This window comes from Candoia aspera, chromosome 1 (assembly GCF_035149785.1).
Source record: "Candoia aspera isolate rCanAsp1 chromosome 1, rCanAsp1.hap2, whole genome shotgun sequence".
Lineage (NCBI taxonomy): Eukaryota > Metazoa > Chordata > Lepidosauria > Squamata > Boidae > Candoia > Candoia aspera.
In genome coordinates this window covers 168,860,165-168,878,407 of record NC_086153.1, presented here as the reverse complement: position 1 = coordinate 168,878,407, position 18,243 = coordinate 168,860,165, and the positions used below count along the sequence as shown (strand labels likewise).

At 40.2% G+C, this 18,243-nt stretch overlaps 1 protein-coding gene across 7 annotated transcripts in view; it reads left to right on the top strand.

Annotated features, from left to right (window-relative positions):
* Positions 1–18,243, top strand: part of TRAF3IP1 (TRAF3 interacting protein 1) — a 79,585-nt gene that overhangs the window by 38,457 nt on the left and 22,885 nt on the right. For 4 of the 7 annotated variants that reach the window (XR_010068891.1, XM_063317888.1, XM_063317886.1 and 1 more), the window contains exons 8-9: positions 2,829–2,930; positions 13,890–13,988. The exons of 2 other annotated variants lie outside the window; for them this stretch is intronic. Coding sequence is in view for 4 of the 5 variants with exons in the window: in XM_063317888.1 (XP_063173958.1) it covers positions 2,829–2,930; positions 13,890–13,988 (201 nt within the window). In the remaining variant the exon portion in view is untranslated. The remainder of the gene's footprint in view (positions 1–2,828; positions 2,931–13,889; positions 13,989–18,243) is intronic. One more of the 7 variants, XM_063317887.1, reaches the window with a different exon arrangement.

Here is an 18,243-nt window from a genome sequence, read left to right as displayed (position 1 = left end):
GCTCACCAATTTGCAGCCAAAGATTCTCTCTGCGAAGATACATCTCCATCTTCAGGGCCCAATTCAAATAGTTGGTCTCTGATAGGCGCTCCAGAGGCATCGCTGAGGGCTGGGAGGTAGCCATGGCTTCTTCCTTCTTTTGCAAGTCACCTCAGCTAGCTTCTTTGTCCTGCAGACCGGCAGTTGCTGGAAAATCTCCAGGTGGCTCCAAAGAAAATCTTCACAGGTCTTTGCTACCTGCCTTTAAATTGTGCACGAGGTGTGGAGCTGACCTCTCTTTTCTCTCTGGGTTTTACTGCGTTGTTTACTGGGCACATAACCTGTTGCAGATGCTGGGAAAGCCTTTAGCCCAGGAGAGGTCAAAAAAGTCACACACCAAGCATTTCTATAAAAATAATTTATTTACAGAAAGCAAAAACAAAAGCAAAACATTTAAAGGACTTAGCCCCCTTTGGAGCAAGCCTTACTCGCTACATATGGGCAGTGAGAAAAAAGGAAGTGAGAAGACAAGTCCGGGCAGCTCCTCCCCTCCCCCAGGCTATTTGCATGAAGCACGTGAGAGGAGACAATCTAATACAACCCCTTCACCTGGCTAAAATGACTAGGCACATATAGCAGTCTTAATCTGTTAGTAGGAAAACCTCAACAAATATACAGCCTTGTTGCACTGCTTTGCCATCCTGGAGCCAGTCTGTTTCACCATGTTTTGTTTGTACTTTGGCTTCCCGACCTGTATATATATTTCGCATGAGGACAGTGAGATGTTCTGGGAGTCACATTTTTTAAGCCCGTTAAATCTCACAGTTTGATATGATCAATATAATCAAAATCCTTTTCTATTATCCATGAAGCACAAACTCTTTTTTGGTATTCTCTGTCAATGAGGTTCAGGACTTCAAATCATTTCCTGATACCCTTCTTGAAAGTTGTGGGTTTCTGTTCAAGATCATATCATGGAAACTGATTTCTTCTTCTTTAGTTTAACTTGGAAGTTGCACATGAGCAATTCATGATCACTTCCACAGTCAGCACCTGGCCATGTCTTTGATGTACAATTAAGCCTCCTTTTAGCAATAATATAGTCAATTTGATTTCTATATACTCCATCTGGTGATGTCCATGTTGCTTGAAGACAGCATTAGCTATGAAGAAATCATTGAGTGGCAGAGATTGATAAGTCAGTCACCTGTTTCATTTCAGTTTCCAAAGCCACACAGTCCAACTACATTTTCCTCTCTAATGTTTCCAACTTTGGCGTTCCAAGTCTACAGTCAAAAGCACCACATCTTGCTTGCATCTTCTGTTAATTTCAAATTGAACTTGATCATAAAAATCATCAACCTCCTCTTCTGCATCGATGGTTGGAACATTGTATGTCTGTTTAAGCTTCAGTTCATATATGGGTACTCTGGCATTCTGTAGAGTTTACTATCCATAATCTTGTTCCGTAAATGATTGCCGACATTTGGGTTCTGAGGCTGCAAAGCTCCACTGCTGTGCTTTACAAATTCCCATTCTAGTTTTCTTTCTACGGAACATTGTTCCAATAGCCAGCTGGATTATCCTGGTGACCTTTGGCAAACTTAAGACAGGGAGCAGTGTGCTTTGTGGAGAACAGTGTTTTTTTTCTGATATCCGCTTACAGGTAGTCCTCACTTAATGACCACAATTCGGACCAGACTTTTGGTTGCTAAGCAAACCAGTCATTAAGCAAATCCAACCCGATTTTACAACCTTTTTTGCAGCAGGCATTAAGCAAATTGCCATGGGTGTTAAGCGAGCCATGTGGTTGTTAAACGAATCATGTGGTTCCCCATTGATTTTGCTTGCCAGAAGCTGGCCAGGAATGTCCAAAATGGTGATCACGTGACCACGGGACATTGCAATGGTTATAAATGTGAACCGGTTGCCAAGCGCCCAAACCTGAACACATGACTGCAGGGATGCTGCAATGGTCATAAGCGTGAGGACCGGCCGTAAGTCGGTTTTTTCAACACTGTCATAAGTTCAAACCATCACTAAACAAATGGTTGTTAAGCAAGGACTACCTGTACATACACCTATCTTGTTCAATATTTGCAAGCATCAAACAATGCAAGAGTGGCCTTCTTTATTTTCCTGGGGTTCTTTGCAACCCTCCAGCTGCTCTTGTAATTTTTCTGTGATGGCCCCACCAGCAGTGGTGTTACATTTTCTCCATTTATAATTATGTGCCTGATTGATGGAGGCCAAATTCTTTGGCAGAGGTTTTATAGCCTTTTATAGCAGCAACCATGTAAAGGGAAGGGACCCTCAGACTCACATCTGGTTATGGTTTCACTGATTGGAGTATGTGACTCAATTAACCCCTTTAGGAGATTTGATCATCTTAGGCTTTCACATACTTTTTCCAACAAAGACAGTGAATGTTCAATTGCACAGTACAGCTATTCTGGGTGTTCTTTTAATTAGAATCTTTTCTATTATTAGGATTTAAATAAAGTTCTGATCACATTGTAGATCACAGCACTATAGAATTATGGAGAGTTCCAAAGGGTATGCAGATTTTTTCTCACCACCGTATGTGTTTTGTCCTTAATAAAGGTCATTTTCAGGAGTCAAAGTAAATGTGCAAAAATGCTTTCAAACTTCTCTAAATCAGTAACCTGATTATATCTTACTGCAGTGTGGATAGTGTATCTATTATTTATTTATTTATTTTATTTATATTTCAAATTTCATCACCGCCCATCTCATTCAAAGAGCAAGTCTGGGCAGTTGTATGTAGTGTACATTTTTAATTTTAAATGTATGTAGTGTATATCTCACTTTGAATTCTTTCATGTCAGGACGAAAAGAAACTATTAAAAATGTATCTAGTGGTGAAATTGAAGGAACAGCTAACCTATTAAAAGAAAATATTGAGGGAATTAGAACAGCACAGGAGTCAGGTAAGAAAAGGCAAGACTATCCTGACTGTTTTTGAATGCTAAATAGACATTGACAGTTACAATAAGTAACACAGCTGTGCAACTTTTTTTTTATCATTTCAGTTGTGTCTGATTCTTGGACACTGCCTGGACATGTCCTTGTAGTTTTCTTGGCAAGGTTTTTCAGAAGTGATTTGCCATTGCCTGCTTCCTAGGGCTGAGAGAAAGTGACTGGCCCAAGGACACCGAGCTGGCTTTGTGCCTAAGGCAGGACTAGAACTCACGGTCTCCCAGTTTCTAGCCTTATGCATTAACCGCTACACCAAACTGGCTCTCGTGCAACTTTAGTTGTATAGTATAATTGGTCTTATATCATATAGCTTTATTGATAAATAACTGACCATATCAAGAAACAATGGGTGTCAGCCAGAATAAAATAAATACAGGTAGTCCTCACTTAATGACCACAATTGAGACTGGCAATTCCATCGCTAAGTGACATGGCTGTTAAATGAAGCATCACATGACTGCATCGAACAGTCAGTTCTGCTGTGGTCATTAAGCAAATCACATGTGGTTATTAAGTGAGACATCACATGACTGCAACTTGCAATTTTACTGCCATCTTCTCCATTGACTTTGCTTGTCAGAAGCTGGCTGTGAAGCTCGCAAATGGTGGTCACATGACCATGAGACACTGTAACGGTCTTAAATGCGCACTGGTTGCAAAGCACCCAAATTGTGATCACATGACCACGGGGATGCTGCAGCAGTTGCAAATTCGAAGACTGGTCATAAAGTTACTTTTTCAGCACCATTGTAACTTTGAATGGTCACTAAACAGGGCAGTCATTAACCAAGGATTACCTGTAACATAAGATAAGGTAAAATGAAGCAAGATGAGATAAAATAGAGTAAGGTAAGATAAAATATAAGATGAAAGAGTGAGATAAAATAGTGTAAAAATAGAATACAAAAGTACAAAATATGATGAATGCTAAAATACAAAACTGTGTTTTTAGATGAACGCATCACCTTTACATGCTACCCCAATGTGTTCTATAAAATGCCTTCTCAGTTGAACAACCCTGACTATAAACTTAGCAGTTGTAATAACTACGTTTGTGTTTTTTCCCTGAAGGAAATAAGGTAGTCTTTTATTGCAGCCCCACTGTGTAGTTCTGTCTATAAATACTGGGCCCTTGCTAGGGCATATAGTTGGCAATTGAATAAGACATGTGCAATGTCTTCTGTGTCTGGTGCTCCACATATACATGTTTCCACAGGGTATGGCACTTGGTGAAATCATCCATATTTAACCATAGAATCCAATTGCTCAAATCTTGTTCTGGTAAAGGCTATGGTACTGAGTCAAACCCATTATCTGTTCGAAAAGAGATTTAATTCTTGGCAGGCTATTTCACTGACCTGATATTTACAAGTGACTCAATATAGGTTAGGAAGTTAACATCCAAGACTCTTTTTTTAAATATTGTCTTGGCCTAATGTCCAGCTGAAAGTAGGTACTTGTGTTGATAGGCCAAGCTGTGAGATGATTTTGAAAAGTTGATCATCCATGTGATGAGTTGAAATGTGGTCATCTTGGTAGCCTGTCAGGTTCTATTGGGAGAATCCTCCACCAGTATTTAAAGAGTTTAATTACTGTTGGGCTGTAAATGGAGTGTCTGTTTCAGCTCTGATTGCCAGTATATTCCTGACAATCCACAGAATAGATCTTAAAAAGCATGCTTGATTTTGTTTGAGTAGGGGCCTTTGATAGACCCCACAATTCTGCACCATACATTAACACTGATGCAATTTTTTTAAACATTTAAATATTTTATTGGTAAAGTATAACAACTAGAAGATACGATGAGGTACAACCAACATCTAACATTGCTAATATAATTTTAAAAATTGCTGGTACAATTTTGCCTCGTGGACCTTTAACATGGGGATCAAAGTACTTGGGTGGTTATAACTGAGTAATTTAATTAGCATTTTAGATTAGATGGTATGGACACGTCATACGCGGCAAAGAAGACTCGGTGGCGAGAACAGCCATGTGCCTGGACCCTGGCAGCTGGCAGCCCCGTGGTAGACCCAAGAAACGGTGGATGGACCGCATTAAGGAGGACATGAAATGCATGAACATCACCCCTGAAGATGCCTTGGACCGAGCCAAATGGAGACCGATATGCCGACAAGCAGACCCTGCCATAGCGCGGGAAAAACGCGAAGAAGAAGAAGAGGAGGAGGAGGAATTATTATTATTATTTAATTAGCATTTTAGACCTTGCTGTGGCCTTTACTGAACTTCATTTGAAGTGGTTAGCCCACGGTCTTGTATCTGTAAAAACCTCCACGAAATATGAGAAAGAGTCTATTTGTTCTATGGGCTCCCCATCCAAATGCCAGTTGTATTTGGCCCATCTTTTTCTAAAAAAAAAAAACCCACTTTGGATTTAGTCTTGTTGATATTCAAAGAATTGGAGGCACAATAGGCACCAAATTTTCCCATCAATCTTCTCAGGCCTATTTGGGAGTAAGCCATCAAAACCATATCATCTGCATGCAAAAGGATGTTGTCAGGGTCAGTCTCGCTTCGCAATAAGGCACGGACTCACTTAATAGGTATTAAGGATTTCCGGTTTATTGGAATGGTGGCTGACAGAATGAAAAACGGGAACGGGGGGTGCTTGGTGAGGTGCCCTGTTTATACCCTCTTGCGGGGTCTCGTGCTCCCCCACCCTTCATTGTCCCCAGTCCCCTTGATGGGTCCCTTGATGGCTGTGTGGGTGTTTTCCCGGTTGCTGTTCCTGTCCTCTGGGTTCAGCTGTGCCCTCCGGGGCACCAGGTGCGGTTTATCTCTGCTTATCCGAAGTCCTTCTATTCAGCTGCATATGCTCCCACGGGTGTGGTTACTTTGGGTGCTTGCTTTCAGCTCTGATTTAATTATCTCCTTCCTCTTTTCCTTAATGATCATGATCCACGTTGTGAGGCTCTTTGTGCCTTGCAACGGGGTCATGACAGATGTCGATATGTCTGTTAAGGATCTCTGGCATGTGAACATCATTTGAATGGAGGAATCAGAGAGAGATCTATCTAGCTATTTAAATTGATTGGCTGCCCAACTCTAGGATACTTTATATTGCGGACATAAAGGTTAAACAACATTGGGGCCAAGGTGCATCCTTGTCTAACACCTTTGTAACTGGAAGGAGAGCGATTGACTTTGGTGCAGACTTTTGGGCCTTTACGAGGTATAGGAGTCTGGGTTCCATATTTAGCTTGGCTAGTTTATTCCATAAGGTGACTCTGTTTATGGAGTCAAATGGTGTGCTGAGGTCTATGAAAGATGTAACCAGGTGTTTATCATCTGTATATTTAATAAGATGGAATACGACGAAATGGTTATCTATTGTAGAGCCATCTGAACCAGCCTGTTCTTCCACTAAGTATGTTCTTCTCAATCAGCCAATCCTCTATTTTGCTCAATAGATGCTTTGCATATAACTTAGTTGTTATATGTAATGGTTGCCCAGCCCAAATACTCAGACTCACAAGAGGTTGCTAAATGAAATCTGATTTATTAGGGAACTTAGGACAAATACAGAGAAAGCTGAGAATGACAGAAAGCGCGCCAAATACAAACTTAAAACCCTCGTTGCAAATGTAACCCCACCTCCCTACCAGCAGAGCCGCCGTCCCAGGTGCTGGCAACCGTCAGATCTCCTAGCCTGGGAAAGTAACCTTGAACACAGGAGATAACCCAAATACATTCCAAGTTCACAGCCAAGAGATAAACCACTCCCAACAGGAACCATCCTCCCGGCAAAGATGAAACACGCATCCAGCTAATGACATGCGAAACGTTACGATGTATCAAACACATTGAAACGGCGAACATGACATTATATCAATAAGGCTTATGGGTCTGAATTTTTAGGACCTTCTTATTTCCTTTTTTAAGTATGGGAACTGTAATGGGATGTCATCCTGCTGGGATATAGCCAGTGTTGTCTATATAAGTAAACAGCCCATGTGTGTCCTGAAAAGTTCTGGCAATAGGAAGTCTTTTTTTTTTAATAAGAATGTTATTAAGTTTAGAACAAAGTTAAAAACTACAAAAAAGAAAAAGAAAAAAACTACAAGAAAAGGGGGAAGAAGTGAAAAAACAAAATGAAAAAAGATTTTTAAAGAGATTATATAACGAAGTGACTTCCGACTTTCAACAAGAATATACAACAATTTCCATAATTAATCCCTTACTCTATATCAAACCAAGACCACATTATTTCTATAAGTCATTCCATTAACACATTATAAAAATCACTAAACACAATTGCTCTATCCCCTTATATATATATAAAAATATACAAGTATATAAACCTCCATATCAACTTCCCCCCCAAAGAAGCAACATTTATTTAAGTATTTCTTTCCTACCACTATTCTATATATTTCTGACCACTGTAGTAAAAATCAAATTATAAAAATAGTTAAGTTGTCTACTTGTATACTTGATAATGCTATAACAATCTTAGCCCTATTAAACCTAAAACCAAACAGTTTCTATTTATCTATCTATCAAACTTTATCACCGCCCATCTCCCTCCCAAGGAGGGACTCTGGGCAGTTTACATTAAAAAACAAAATTAAAATTATACTATCTATAATATCAGATATATCTTATAAATCTCAAAAAAACGAACTTTAAAAGCAATGGAATAAATCTTAATCCAAATCATTAACAAAAAATGGAATCATATAAGCCTTAATATCAATCCAAATAGATATTCTTAATTCTTTAATCCACATTGAAATATACCAGAACATTTACTTGTCTCCATATTATACACAGGGCATTTTTCATAGAGAAATCAAACAGCCCAACTGCCCCCCTAAGCAGATGATATAGCAGTGGCTGCACAAGAATCAAGTTTCGATGAGATAGCTGGAAGACTCACTGTAGCACTTGAAAAATTAAGACAATATTACACTACTAATCATTTGAGGCCTAATCCAAGTAAGACCCAAATGTGTGCTTTCCATCTTCAATCGAGATGCTGGGGCTAAAATGAATGTTATATGGCAAGGGAACCAATTACAGAATTGTCCTATACCTAAGTATCTCGGTGTGACACTTGATCGAATGCTTTCCTTTAAACAGCACTGCCTGAATATTAAGGCCAAGGTTAGTGTGAGGAATAACATTATTAGAAAATTGACAAATTATACATGGGGAGCCTGGCCATCCACGTTACGAACATCAGCTTTGGCCTCGAGTGTCGCTGCAGTAGAGTATGCCGCTCCAGTATGGAGTGCGTCTACACACACAAAACAAGTTGACATTGCCGTAAATGAAGCAGTACGAATAGCGACAGGATGTCTTAAACCTACCCCTACTGAGAAAATGTACCCCCTTGTTGGTGTTGCACCACCCAAGATCAGGAGAGAAGTAGCAGCAGATGCTGAGAGAACAAAACAAGAGAATGATCCCTGGCACCCTCTGTATGGGTACGAGCCTCAAACTCGTCGACTAAAATCTAGGAAGAGTTTCATGGCAAGAACAAACACTCTTGAGGGCACGCAAGAGCGGAATTGGAAGATAGAGGAGAGAAATCACTGACCAAGGAATAGTCCCAGAGGAGAATATGGCTGAGGGATTTGACCTCCCTTATGTTATTTGGAGGACTCCGAATAGGTTGAGGGTTGGAGTGCCTAAGTGTAAGACTAATATGCTCAAATGGGGATTGCTGACGGATAACAACACGCTGTGTGAATGTGGAAAGATACAGAATCCGGCCCACCTGCTGACCTGCCAATTATTACCAATAGTATGTACTGAAAATGACTTGTTTTTGGCCAGTGACAAAGCCAAGAAGGTGGCATCATATTGGCAGCTTAAGGTTTGATCTGGATATGAAAGAAGAAGAAGAATCCTAAATGTGGACATTGTTTGCAAAGTTACTTTTTCATCACCATCCTAATTGGGAACAGTCACTATCCAAGGCAGTTGCTAAACAATGACTACCTGTAAAGTTTGTGCTGTCAACAGACTTTGTCTGTTTAAAAAGTGAGTTGTATTTTCAATTTTTAGGTTTATCAAGTTTGTATTCACATCTCCATCCCCTAAAAACTGTGCCACTGCTGAGCAGATAGCAGCAGTGTGTTCATGGGGGACATCCTCTTCCTTAGAGGATCTATTAGTTGTTGGCTTTCGATCTTTGCTTGTAAATCCCACTCTAATGCATCATACCTGTCAAGGAGACTAGAGGAGATCAGATTATTTACAGGATACAAGTACTTGCTTGTTAGATAACTGTCAACTCTCGGCTGTTTTATGGGTTTGAATGTAGCTTGTGTTGCAGAATGTGTATAGTCTCTCTTCTTTCTTTTCCCCATGGTGATCAGTGACGTCTTGGAGATCAAGTCATGGCAGGTAGCACCACTTGGCCAACCATGACTGACCTTGAAAAGGCTTAGCAGGTCCAGATCTGCTTGTATGGAAGACCGTCAGGAATTCCCAGGACTGTAGACTGGATGGGGGAATCGAATGAATGAATGAGTGAGTGAGTGGAGTGAGTGAATGAGTGGATGAATGAATGACAGCTCTATATGTTGTCAAGAAGATAGCGTGGATGTGTCCTTGTAATCACCAGGAGTCAAGCTTGATTTGAAGGAGTCCAGGCCTGTGGGGGTCTTCGCATGTCAGTACTAACCTCAATGCTTCAGCTACTTAGCTTGAATCCTGTGAGAACTTGGTTTGGCATCCAGAATTAATCTACCCAATCAGGATCTCTTGTCAATGTTTACCAACGCTTGTAGGCTGCTCTCTTTAATTAATATTATTTATTTTTATGATTTTTTTAAATTTTTATCCTGCCTTTATTATTTTTATAAATAACTCAAGGTGGTGAACATACCTAATACTCCTTCCTCCTCCTATTTCCCCCACAACAACCCTGTGAGGTGAGTTCTGTTGGAACAAATTGGAAATTTACATTTCTGAACTCACTTGGGAATGTATTTGGGGGATGTATTTTGGCTCCTCTATTGTTTAATACATTGAAGATTTGATGACTGTGCTGAATGAGTGGTATTTATGACCAGTCCTCAAATTTGTGGCTGTTGCAGTGCCCCCACTGTCGTGTGATTGCCATTTGTGACCTTCCCTGCCAGCTTCTCACAAGCAAAGTCAGTGGGGAAGCCAGTAGGTAAGGTCAGAATTTGCTCCTGCTCCCATCGCTTTTTCTCCCAAGGAGCCTCACTATGGAATACTATGTAGTGCATGCCTGCCTGCAGCACCCCCTGCCTGCACTCTGTAGTACACGTGCCTGCTTGCCCAGCTGCACTTGCGCCAGGCTGCAGCACCTGCCTGGCCATGATTATGCCAGGCTACAGCACCACAGTCCATAGAAACCCCTGCCCAGCACACTTGGGCTGGGCCACAGCACCCACCTGCATGCCTGCCCCACTCCATAGCACTCAACGCCTGCCTGTACTCCACACCGCAGCGCCTCCCCACCTGGCTATGCTCACGCCAGGCTGCAGCACCCACCTGTACACCTGCCTGGACTACATAGCACTCACCTGCATGTCCACCTGCTTGCAAGCTACCTAACTTTGCTTTCTGGAAGCCAGCAGAAAGTTGCAAGTCGTGGTCATGTGAGGTCCTTGCTTAAGGACAGCAATGGGGACTGCTGGATTGCTGTTGCGAAGCGATGCAGTCACATGATGTTGCACTTTATGACCGCATTGCTTAGCAACAGAAATTCTGGTTCCAATTACTGTCATGAAGTGGGGACTACCTGTGGTTGCCATATACATCAATGGCAAATAGGAACTAGCAAAATAGAACAAGTTCCAGCTTTTAAATATCTTAAAGTTTCAGGCCTCTGGAAGTTGGCAGAAACAATTCAGAGTAATCTCTGCCAAAGCCAACAATAGTGCCAAGGCAGTCTTGGGCTTTTTTTTTTTACTCGAAGGTAGAAGCATACCTGTTGGCATTAAGCTGTTTAAAGCTAAATCTGTCCCAAATGCTGCACAGCACCCAGATACGCACCTACAAAGATCTAAAACCCTTGGATACTGTTCAGTCTAAATTTCTGCAAGCACTCTTCCAGTTCCCATGCAAAATGTGTCCAAAACATTTGTATAGAAACAGGAATGATTCCATTTGTGCTTGCCATCTCTCTTGTTGGTTGACATGCCTATTTTCTGATGGCCCGCTGGCCACACTGATTCTTCTTGATAACTTTGCATCAGGATGGAAAGTAAAAATCTAGCTGACCTGTTATTGCAGCCTTTCCATCCACTCGCTGCTACCTCTGGGCCTAGAGAAAATGAAAGCTGAGATTCACCAAAGGGTCTTCAATAGTGCACTTCAGACAGACTTGAGCACTACAGGCAATCTAGGGAGGTGGGTTCCTCCCTGGAAACCTTTTAGACTTGCAAACTATGTGTTTGTTCAACCCACTGTAAGGCCTTCTTCCTAGTCTGCTTTAATGTTCTACCCTTGGCAATATTGGATGGGAGGTTTCACAGAATCCCATGAGAAATTGGCCCTGTGGCCAGAATGAACATGAGACCTTAGCATATATATTCCTGCACAGTTCCTTTTACAAGTACTTATGTGCTGATATACTTATACCTCCTCCTTGGAGGAGGTTTCTAATGAGGGAGAGGTGATTGAGTTCCTACTTTTGGACTGGAACCCTATTCATGTGAACAGAGTTGCCAAGTTAACAATCAGTAGCTATTGCCATAAGAAAGCTTACAGTGTGGAACAATATATTGAGAAAGCTCTTTTATTCTTTTATTTTAAATGTATTGTTATTCTAGCTACTTTATCTTGCTCTGTTTACTCTGTTTTATTTTGCTTACTCTCTGTACATGTAAATTTTGATGGGCAGCTCCGTAGTGTTTTATTGCTCTTTCTTATTGCAACTGACCCTGCTTTTAGGTGTTGTTTTAGTGTTGTAATTTCTTTGCTGGTCACTGACCATGAACAGACTTTCAGTTCAGACTTGAAGGATATGTTTACTCTTACAGAGACAGAACCATTTTCAAATGTTGAAGAATCCAAAAGAACTGGTGTATAATAGTGTCTAAAATACTCAGAGATCCAAAATCTGTTGTACAAGCTTGCCTCTCCTGTGAACAGTGTAGGAGGCTGTTAGGAGTGATAGATGTAAAAAGCTGGAACGTGGTGATATATTTTTTTAAAGTTGTTTTTTTTCAACATGTACATAAAAATTAAAAAGAATGAAACAAAAGAAACTACAAAGAAAAAGAAAAAAACTAAAAAGGTGTGAAACTACAAAACAAACTACTACAAAGTGACTTCCAGCTTTCTACAACAAAGACATATGTAAATCAATATCAGTCTCCTACTCCAATTTAAACTATAATAAGCATTATTTCTGTAAAGCATTTCAATTCTCACTAAAACATTTCCTTCTAAAACAAATTTTTCCCTCCCAATTAAAAAACAAAAAACCCTTCAAACATAATTTTTCACCTAATATACTAATAAACAACGGGGTGAGCTCCCGTTGTTAATCCCAGCTCCTGCTCACCTAGCAGTTCGAAAACATGCAAATGTGAGTAGATCAATAGGTACCGCTTTGGCGGGAAGGTAACGGCGTTCCGTGTCGTCATGCTGGCCACATGACCCGGAAGTGTCCTATGGACAACGCCGGCTCCAAGGCTTAGAAACGGAGATGAGCACCGCCCCCTAGAGTCGGACTCGACTGGACTTTACGTCAAGGGAAACCTTTACCTTTACCTATACTAATAAACAATATACTTCTTCACTATAATTTGCTCCTATCTGCCAGCTAAACTAACAAAAAATAACCTAACTATATCTTACTACTATTATTTATTTATAAAAATATTATCCAAAAAGTAAAAGTATCCATCTAAACTCTTTAAAACAAATCATCCTGATAACCATATTTAAACAATTATCAAGGTAAACCAAAGCATTTAAACTAAAACAAAATAACCTGCCAACATCTTATTACTTTTTTATTTTAAAAAGTAACTTTATTAATACCCTTTTTTTTACCAAAAATAAAAGTGTTATCCAAATGGCAAGAACATTAAGAACCTTTAAAAAAAACCATCCTAATAAACACATTTAAACAATTATCACACTTCAAAGTAAACCAAGGCATTTACATATCTCAGTATTATACACAGAACTTTCTCCTTGTCACACTCAAATTTTACAGCCTGCCTTGAAAAGTCCAAATACTCTTCAGAAACCTTCCAGCCTTTGAAGCCTAATTCTCTTTCTTGGTCCTGATACAATGGCAGCACAGAACATGATAATATTTGTAACGATCAGTCTATAATGACAATTATTTCCTGTTTATTTTTAGTAGGAATTTGCTGATTTTGTCAGTAACAAATGCAGTGGTGCTTGTAAGTTTGTGAACCCTTTTGAATTTTCAATATTTCTGTATAAATACGACCTAAAACGTGATCTGTTCTCCACACAAGTCCTAAAACTAGATAAAGAGAAGCCGATTAAACAAACGACTCAAAAACATTATACTTGTTCATTTATTAACTGAGGAAAATTACCTAAACAAACTTCTAAGCACCACTGTAATTAGGGATTTTTAAAAATGCAAAATACTTCCTTTTGCAGAGACATGGCTGCAGGATGGAATTTTGCCAGCTATTTTCCTGTATAGCTAGATATATTTAATGTTTCATTCTCTGAAGTTGGGGGAATAGAAAACAGGTGAATCTATGAAGTATTCCATCCTATCAGGCTATAATTTATAATTTTTGAACATCTAGGATATTTGAAAAATACTGGGAAGAGTCTTTCAAGGGTTGATAGTATCTTGAATATATGAAAGTCTTGTATTTGCTTGAAAAATTAAAGTAATATCTAGAAGAGCACTTTGCCCCTTTTAAAATAGTTTGATGGCTTCCTTCTGCAAACTTTTGTGCTAGGAATAAATGGAGCTAATATTACAGCTAGACTTGCAGATGAAAAATCAGCAACTATATTATATGGAAAAGCTGAAGCAGAGACCACTGTAAAACAGAGAGGTGAGACACGTTCAGTAATCTCTTTAGAAGGTAAATTATGTTACTAAATTCATTTTTAATTTTAAAGTGTAAAATTTAAAACACTGTCTTTGCAGTGTTTCAGGTCAAATGCTACATACTTCATGGTTAAGAAAAGTAGCTTTCTAAACAGAATTAGCACAATACATACAATACAATTAGAATAATGCAGCCTCTGAAAATAGCTGAAAGAGTTCATTATTTGTACTTAAGATAACAATAAGTACAAATAAACTCAACTATTTTCAGAGGCTGATTTAGTCTGTAGAAGGAAGAAAGATCTGCCTCCTAATGTTTACTGTATAACAGAGCTCTTTCTAAAAGTAATACTTGTAAGGCTGGGAATAAAATAATTCTCTTTGAAATGGGTCTCTCTGTTAATTAGGTTTGGTTTCAGATCCAAATCATATATTTATTATTATTACTATCGTTGTTATTATTACCATCATTTCTGGAATCTATTTGGCAACTGTGCCTGCTGAAAAAGACACTGATTTACCCCTGAAGGCAGAAGGTGGAGGGTTGGGGGCTGAGAGTTAATTTTTCCTGATCCGTGCCAATTAGATCAAACATTTTGAAGTTAGATCTTTAAGTTGCACTTAAAAATAAACATGTTTTTTCTTCTGGGAGTGCTTAAGCCTCTTCATTTGAGATTCCAGTTGATTTAAAGCTTCATTTTACTAATCAAAAGAAACTTTAGGTGTGCAGCCCTATCCAATAAGATGAAGTTCAGTGGAGAAAAACATAAGGTCGTGCATAGGCAGGAAAAATGAGATGAACAGGTACAAGATAGGTAGTACCTGGCTCAACAGTAGTGCCTATGAGAGGGATCTAGGTGTCCTGGTGGACCACCGCTTAAGTATGAGTCAGCAGTGTGCTGCAGCTGCAAAAAAGCCAGTGCAGTCCTGGGCTCCATCAACAGAGGAATAGTATCAAGATCATGGAAAGTGATAGTACTGCTCTGTACTGCACTGGTGAGGCCACATTTGGAATACTGCATCCAGTTCTGGTCATCACAATACAGAAAAGATGCTGAGGCCCTAGAAAGAGTGCAGAGAAGAGCAACAAAACTAATAAGGGGTCTGTGGGCTAAATCCTATGAAGAACAGCTAAAGGAACTAGGTATGTTTAGCTTAACGAAAAGAAGACTGAGGGGAGACATGATAGCAGTCTTCCAATACTTGAAGGGCTGCCATAGGGAAGAGGGCGAGAGCCAGTTTGGTCTAGTGGTTAAGGTTCTGGGCTAGAAACCAGGAGACTGTGAGTTCTAGTCCCGCCTTAGGCATGAAAGCCAGCTGGGTGACCTTGGGCAAGTCACCTTCTCTCAGTCCAACTCGGTGCAGTGTAGACTAGCCTCCTCGTGGTACACCCTGTGTAACGTGACTTGTCATGGCTAAATAGTCTACACATCTGGCTGCTGGACCTCACAAGGATTTCCCAGCAAGAAAAAAAGCAGCATGAACACTGAACTGCTATCCTATATGATTAAAATAAAAAAAGGGAAGAGGGTGTCAATTTATTCTCCATAGCACCTAAAAGTAGGACAAGAAGCAGTGGATGGAAGCTCATCAGAGGGAGATGCAACCTGGAAATGAGGAATTTCCTGACAGTGAAAACTATTAAGCAGTGGAACAGCTTGTCCCCCGGAGTTGTGGGTGCTCCATTGCTGGAGGTTTTCAAGAAGAGATTAGACAACCATTTGTCCGAGATGCTATGAGGATTCCTGCCTTGAGCAGGGGGGTGGACTAGAAGACCTCCAAGGTCCCTTCCAACCCTATGATTGTATGATTCTATGCATTTAGTTTTGCTTAAGTGGTTTTCAGTTTGTCATTGGAGTTTCTGAGACCTTTAAGTTTTGATTCATGCAATCTTTTAGAAATTTCCTTATATGAATTAAATGTTGATGTTATTGGAGTGGTTGCCAAATTGTTCTACATACAGTATCTTCAAGATGGGCACACTCACAAAAAACTCTTTACATGTGTTGAACTCAGCAATTGTGGATAAAAGCTGGATGGAGCAGTGGAAGGAGATGGCTTATGTTCTGACACCAGTTTCTATTTTGTTGAAATTGAATTTTTATTTCAGTCAAATGAAGTTTTGTTGTTGGTGGTTTTTGTTTGTTTGTTTTTAGTTTCTCAGTTTGTATCCAGGAGGCTGTAAACTTGCAACTCTTTTTTTTTTACATATATTTCGCCTCACTCATGTATAAACATTCTCACCTTTCCTTTTTAATTTTTTAATTTTTTTCCTTATCTAAATCAAAGGTATAGATAAGATATAGATATCTGGAAACTCCTTTGTCTATGCATTCCAGTTGTACATGTATTTTATATTCTTGCTTCCATAATTAATATGCATATACTGTATCAAGGACCCCATACTTTGGATGGGATTTAGGAATATTGGTGACCTGATTAAAAACCTATCTCAGAGTCCCTGCAATGGATTAATTCAGAATGGGGAGAAAGTCTGGTTCTGTCAGAGGCAAGGCTGGGCATCCATACTTTCACCTTTTTGCCAGCTCAACTGTGCTTTCTCTTTACCATTTTTGGATTGAAGAGGGGATCAGGGAGAAATGAGGATAAGGGGTAAGGGCAAAGTCATCTATATGTATCTCAAATATTCACTGATCAACTGCTTCCATTCCCACAGCCAACACTAAATTGTTGGAAAAATTGATTCCTATAAAGTGCCCAGTTAAACTATACTAACAAGTACAGGTAGTTCTCTCCTACCGACTCTCTCATTCAGCGACTGTTCAAAGTTACAGTGGTGTTGAAAAAATAACTTCATGACCAATGCCCTCATTTATGACCTTCCCTCTATCACATGATCACCATTATAGTCAGTACACATTGTCCTGTGCCTGACCTGTTGTTTTTCTTTTTTCTTTTCCCTGTTGCAGAGCAGAGCGATTGGGGAGGAAGGGATTACAAGAGAGTAAGCAGGCAGATAATGGGGAATATACATCAAAAGGAATTTGCTGGCGCCGGCAGCTCCAAGTGCATTGCATAAACAGACCGGTGTATTCCCCATTGTGTGCCTGCTCATTTATTTGTAACCCCTTCCTCTCTCCACTCTTTGGGAGGGGGGAGAAAAAACCAAGCAGTCTCTTTAGGCAAACTCTCCTGTACCTGACCAGTTTTTTTCTCCCCTCCTCACAGAGTGGGGAGATTGGAGAGGAAAGGATTACAAGAGAGTAAGCTGGCACACAATGGGGAATACACCGGTCTGTTTACGCAATGCACTTGGAGCTGCCAGCGCATTGTTTTCAGTGTGTATTCCCCATTGTGTGCCTGCTTTATCTTCTTGTAATCCCTTCCTCTCTAATAAATGTAAATACAAACATTAATTCCCCTCTTGCTAATTATCCCAGGATCAGATTGAGCATTCCAAAGGGCGGGGGAGTGATTAGGGGGCAAATAAAAGCCAAAAGTGTGAAACTGATTAGTCTTGTCAGTTTCAAGCTGGCTATCCCAGTGCCAAGGTGAACACTCCAAAGGACAGGGAAGTGGGGAAAAGGAAAGCAGAGTCACGGTCACGTGATTTCCCACTTAGCAACTGCTTTGCCTAATGACACAGGTCCCAATTATAGTCATGATCATGTGACTGCATTTTGGGCATTTGGCAACCGGCTCACATTTATGACTGGTTGCCAAGTGCCCCGCAATCAACTGATTGCCATTTGCAATCTTGTCTGCTGGTTTCCCCAGGAAGTCAATGGGGAAACCAGCAGGGAAGGTTGCAAGCGGAGGGGATAGGAGGGGAAGCCCTTCGTGGAGCCACAAGAGTGAAGCTCAGATCCTGAAGATTTCTGCTTCGTTCCTTCAGCCCCAACAAGGATTTCCCCTCTGTGCATGGAGGGGGAGGGGAAACCCTTTGGCAGGCTGAAGGAACGAAGCAGAAATCTTCAAATCTTCAGGATCTAAGCTTCGTTCCTTCAGCCTCTAGGCAGCTTTTTCATTCTGTCCGCTTAACGACCCCAGGAGATCACTTAATGACTGTAACCGGGAATGCTGGGATTGCAGTCATTGAGCAAAATAGTCATGTGGGCATCTTGCTTAATGACAAATTCGCTCAGCAACTGAGATTCCATCCCCATCGTCATTAGTCAAAGACTACCTGTACCTGTAAAGAGAAGGTTTTCTTTATTAGATGCTGCTTTAACAGCAATTGTTGTATTTGTCCACTAGGATCAGATGCCAGTGCCTCTTTTATTTAACTTTTTCCCATG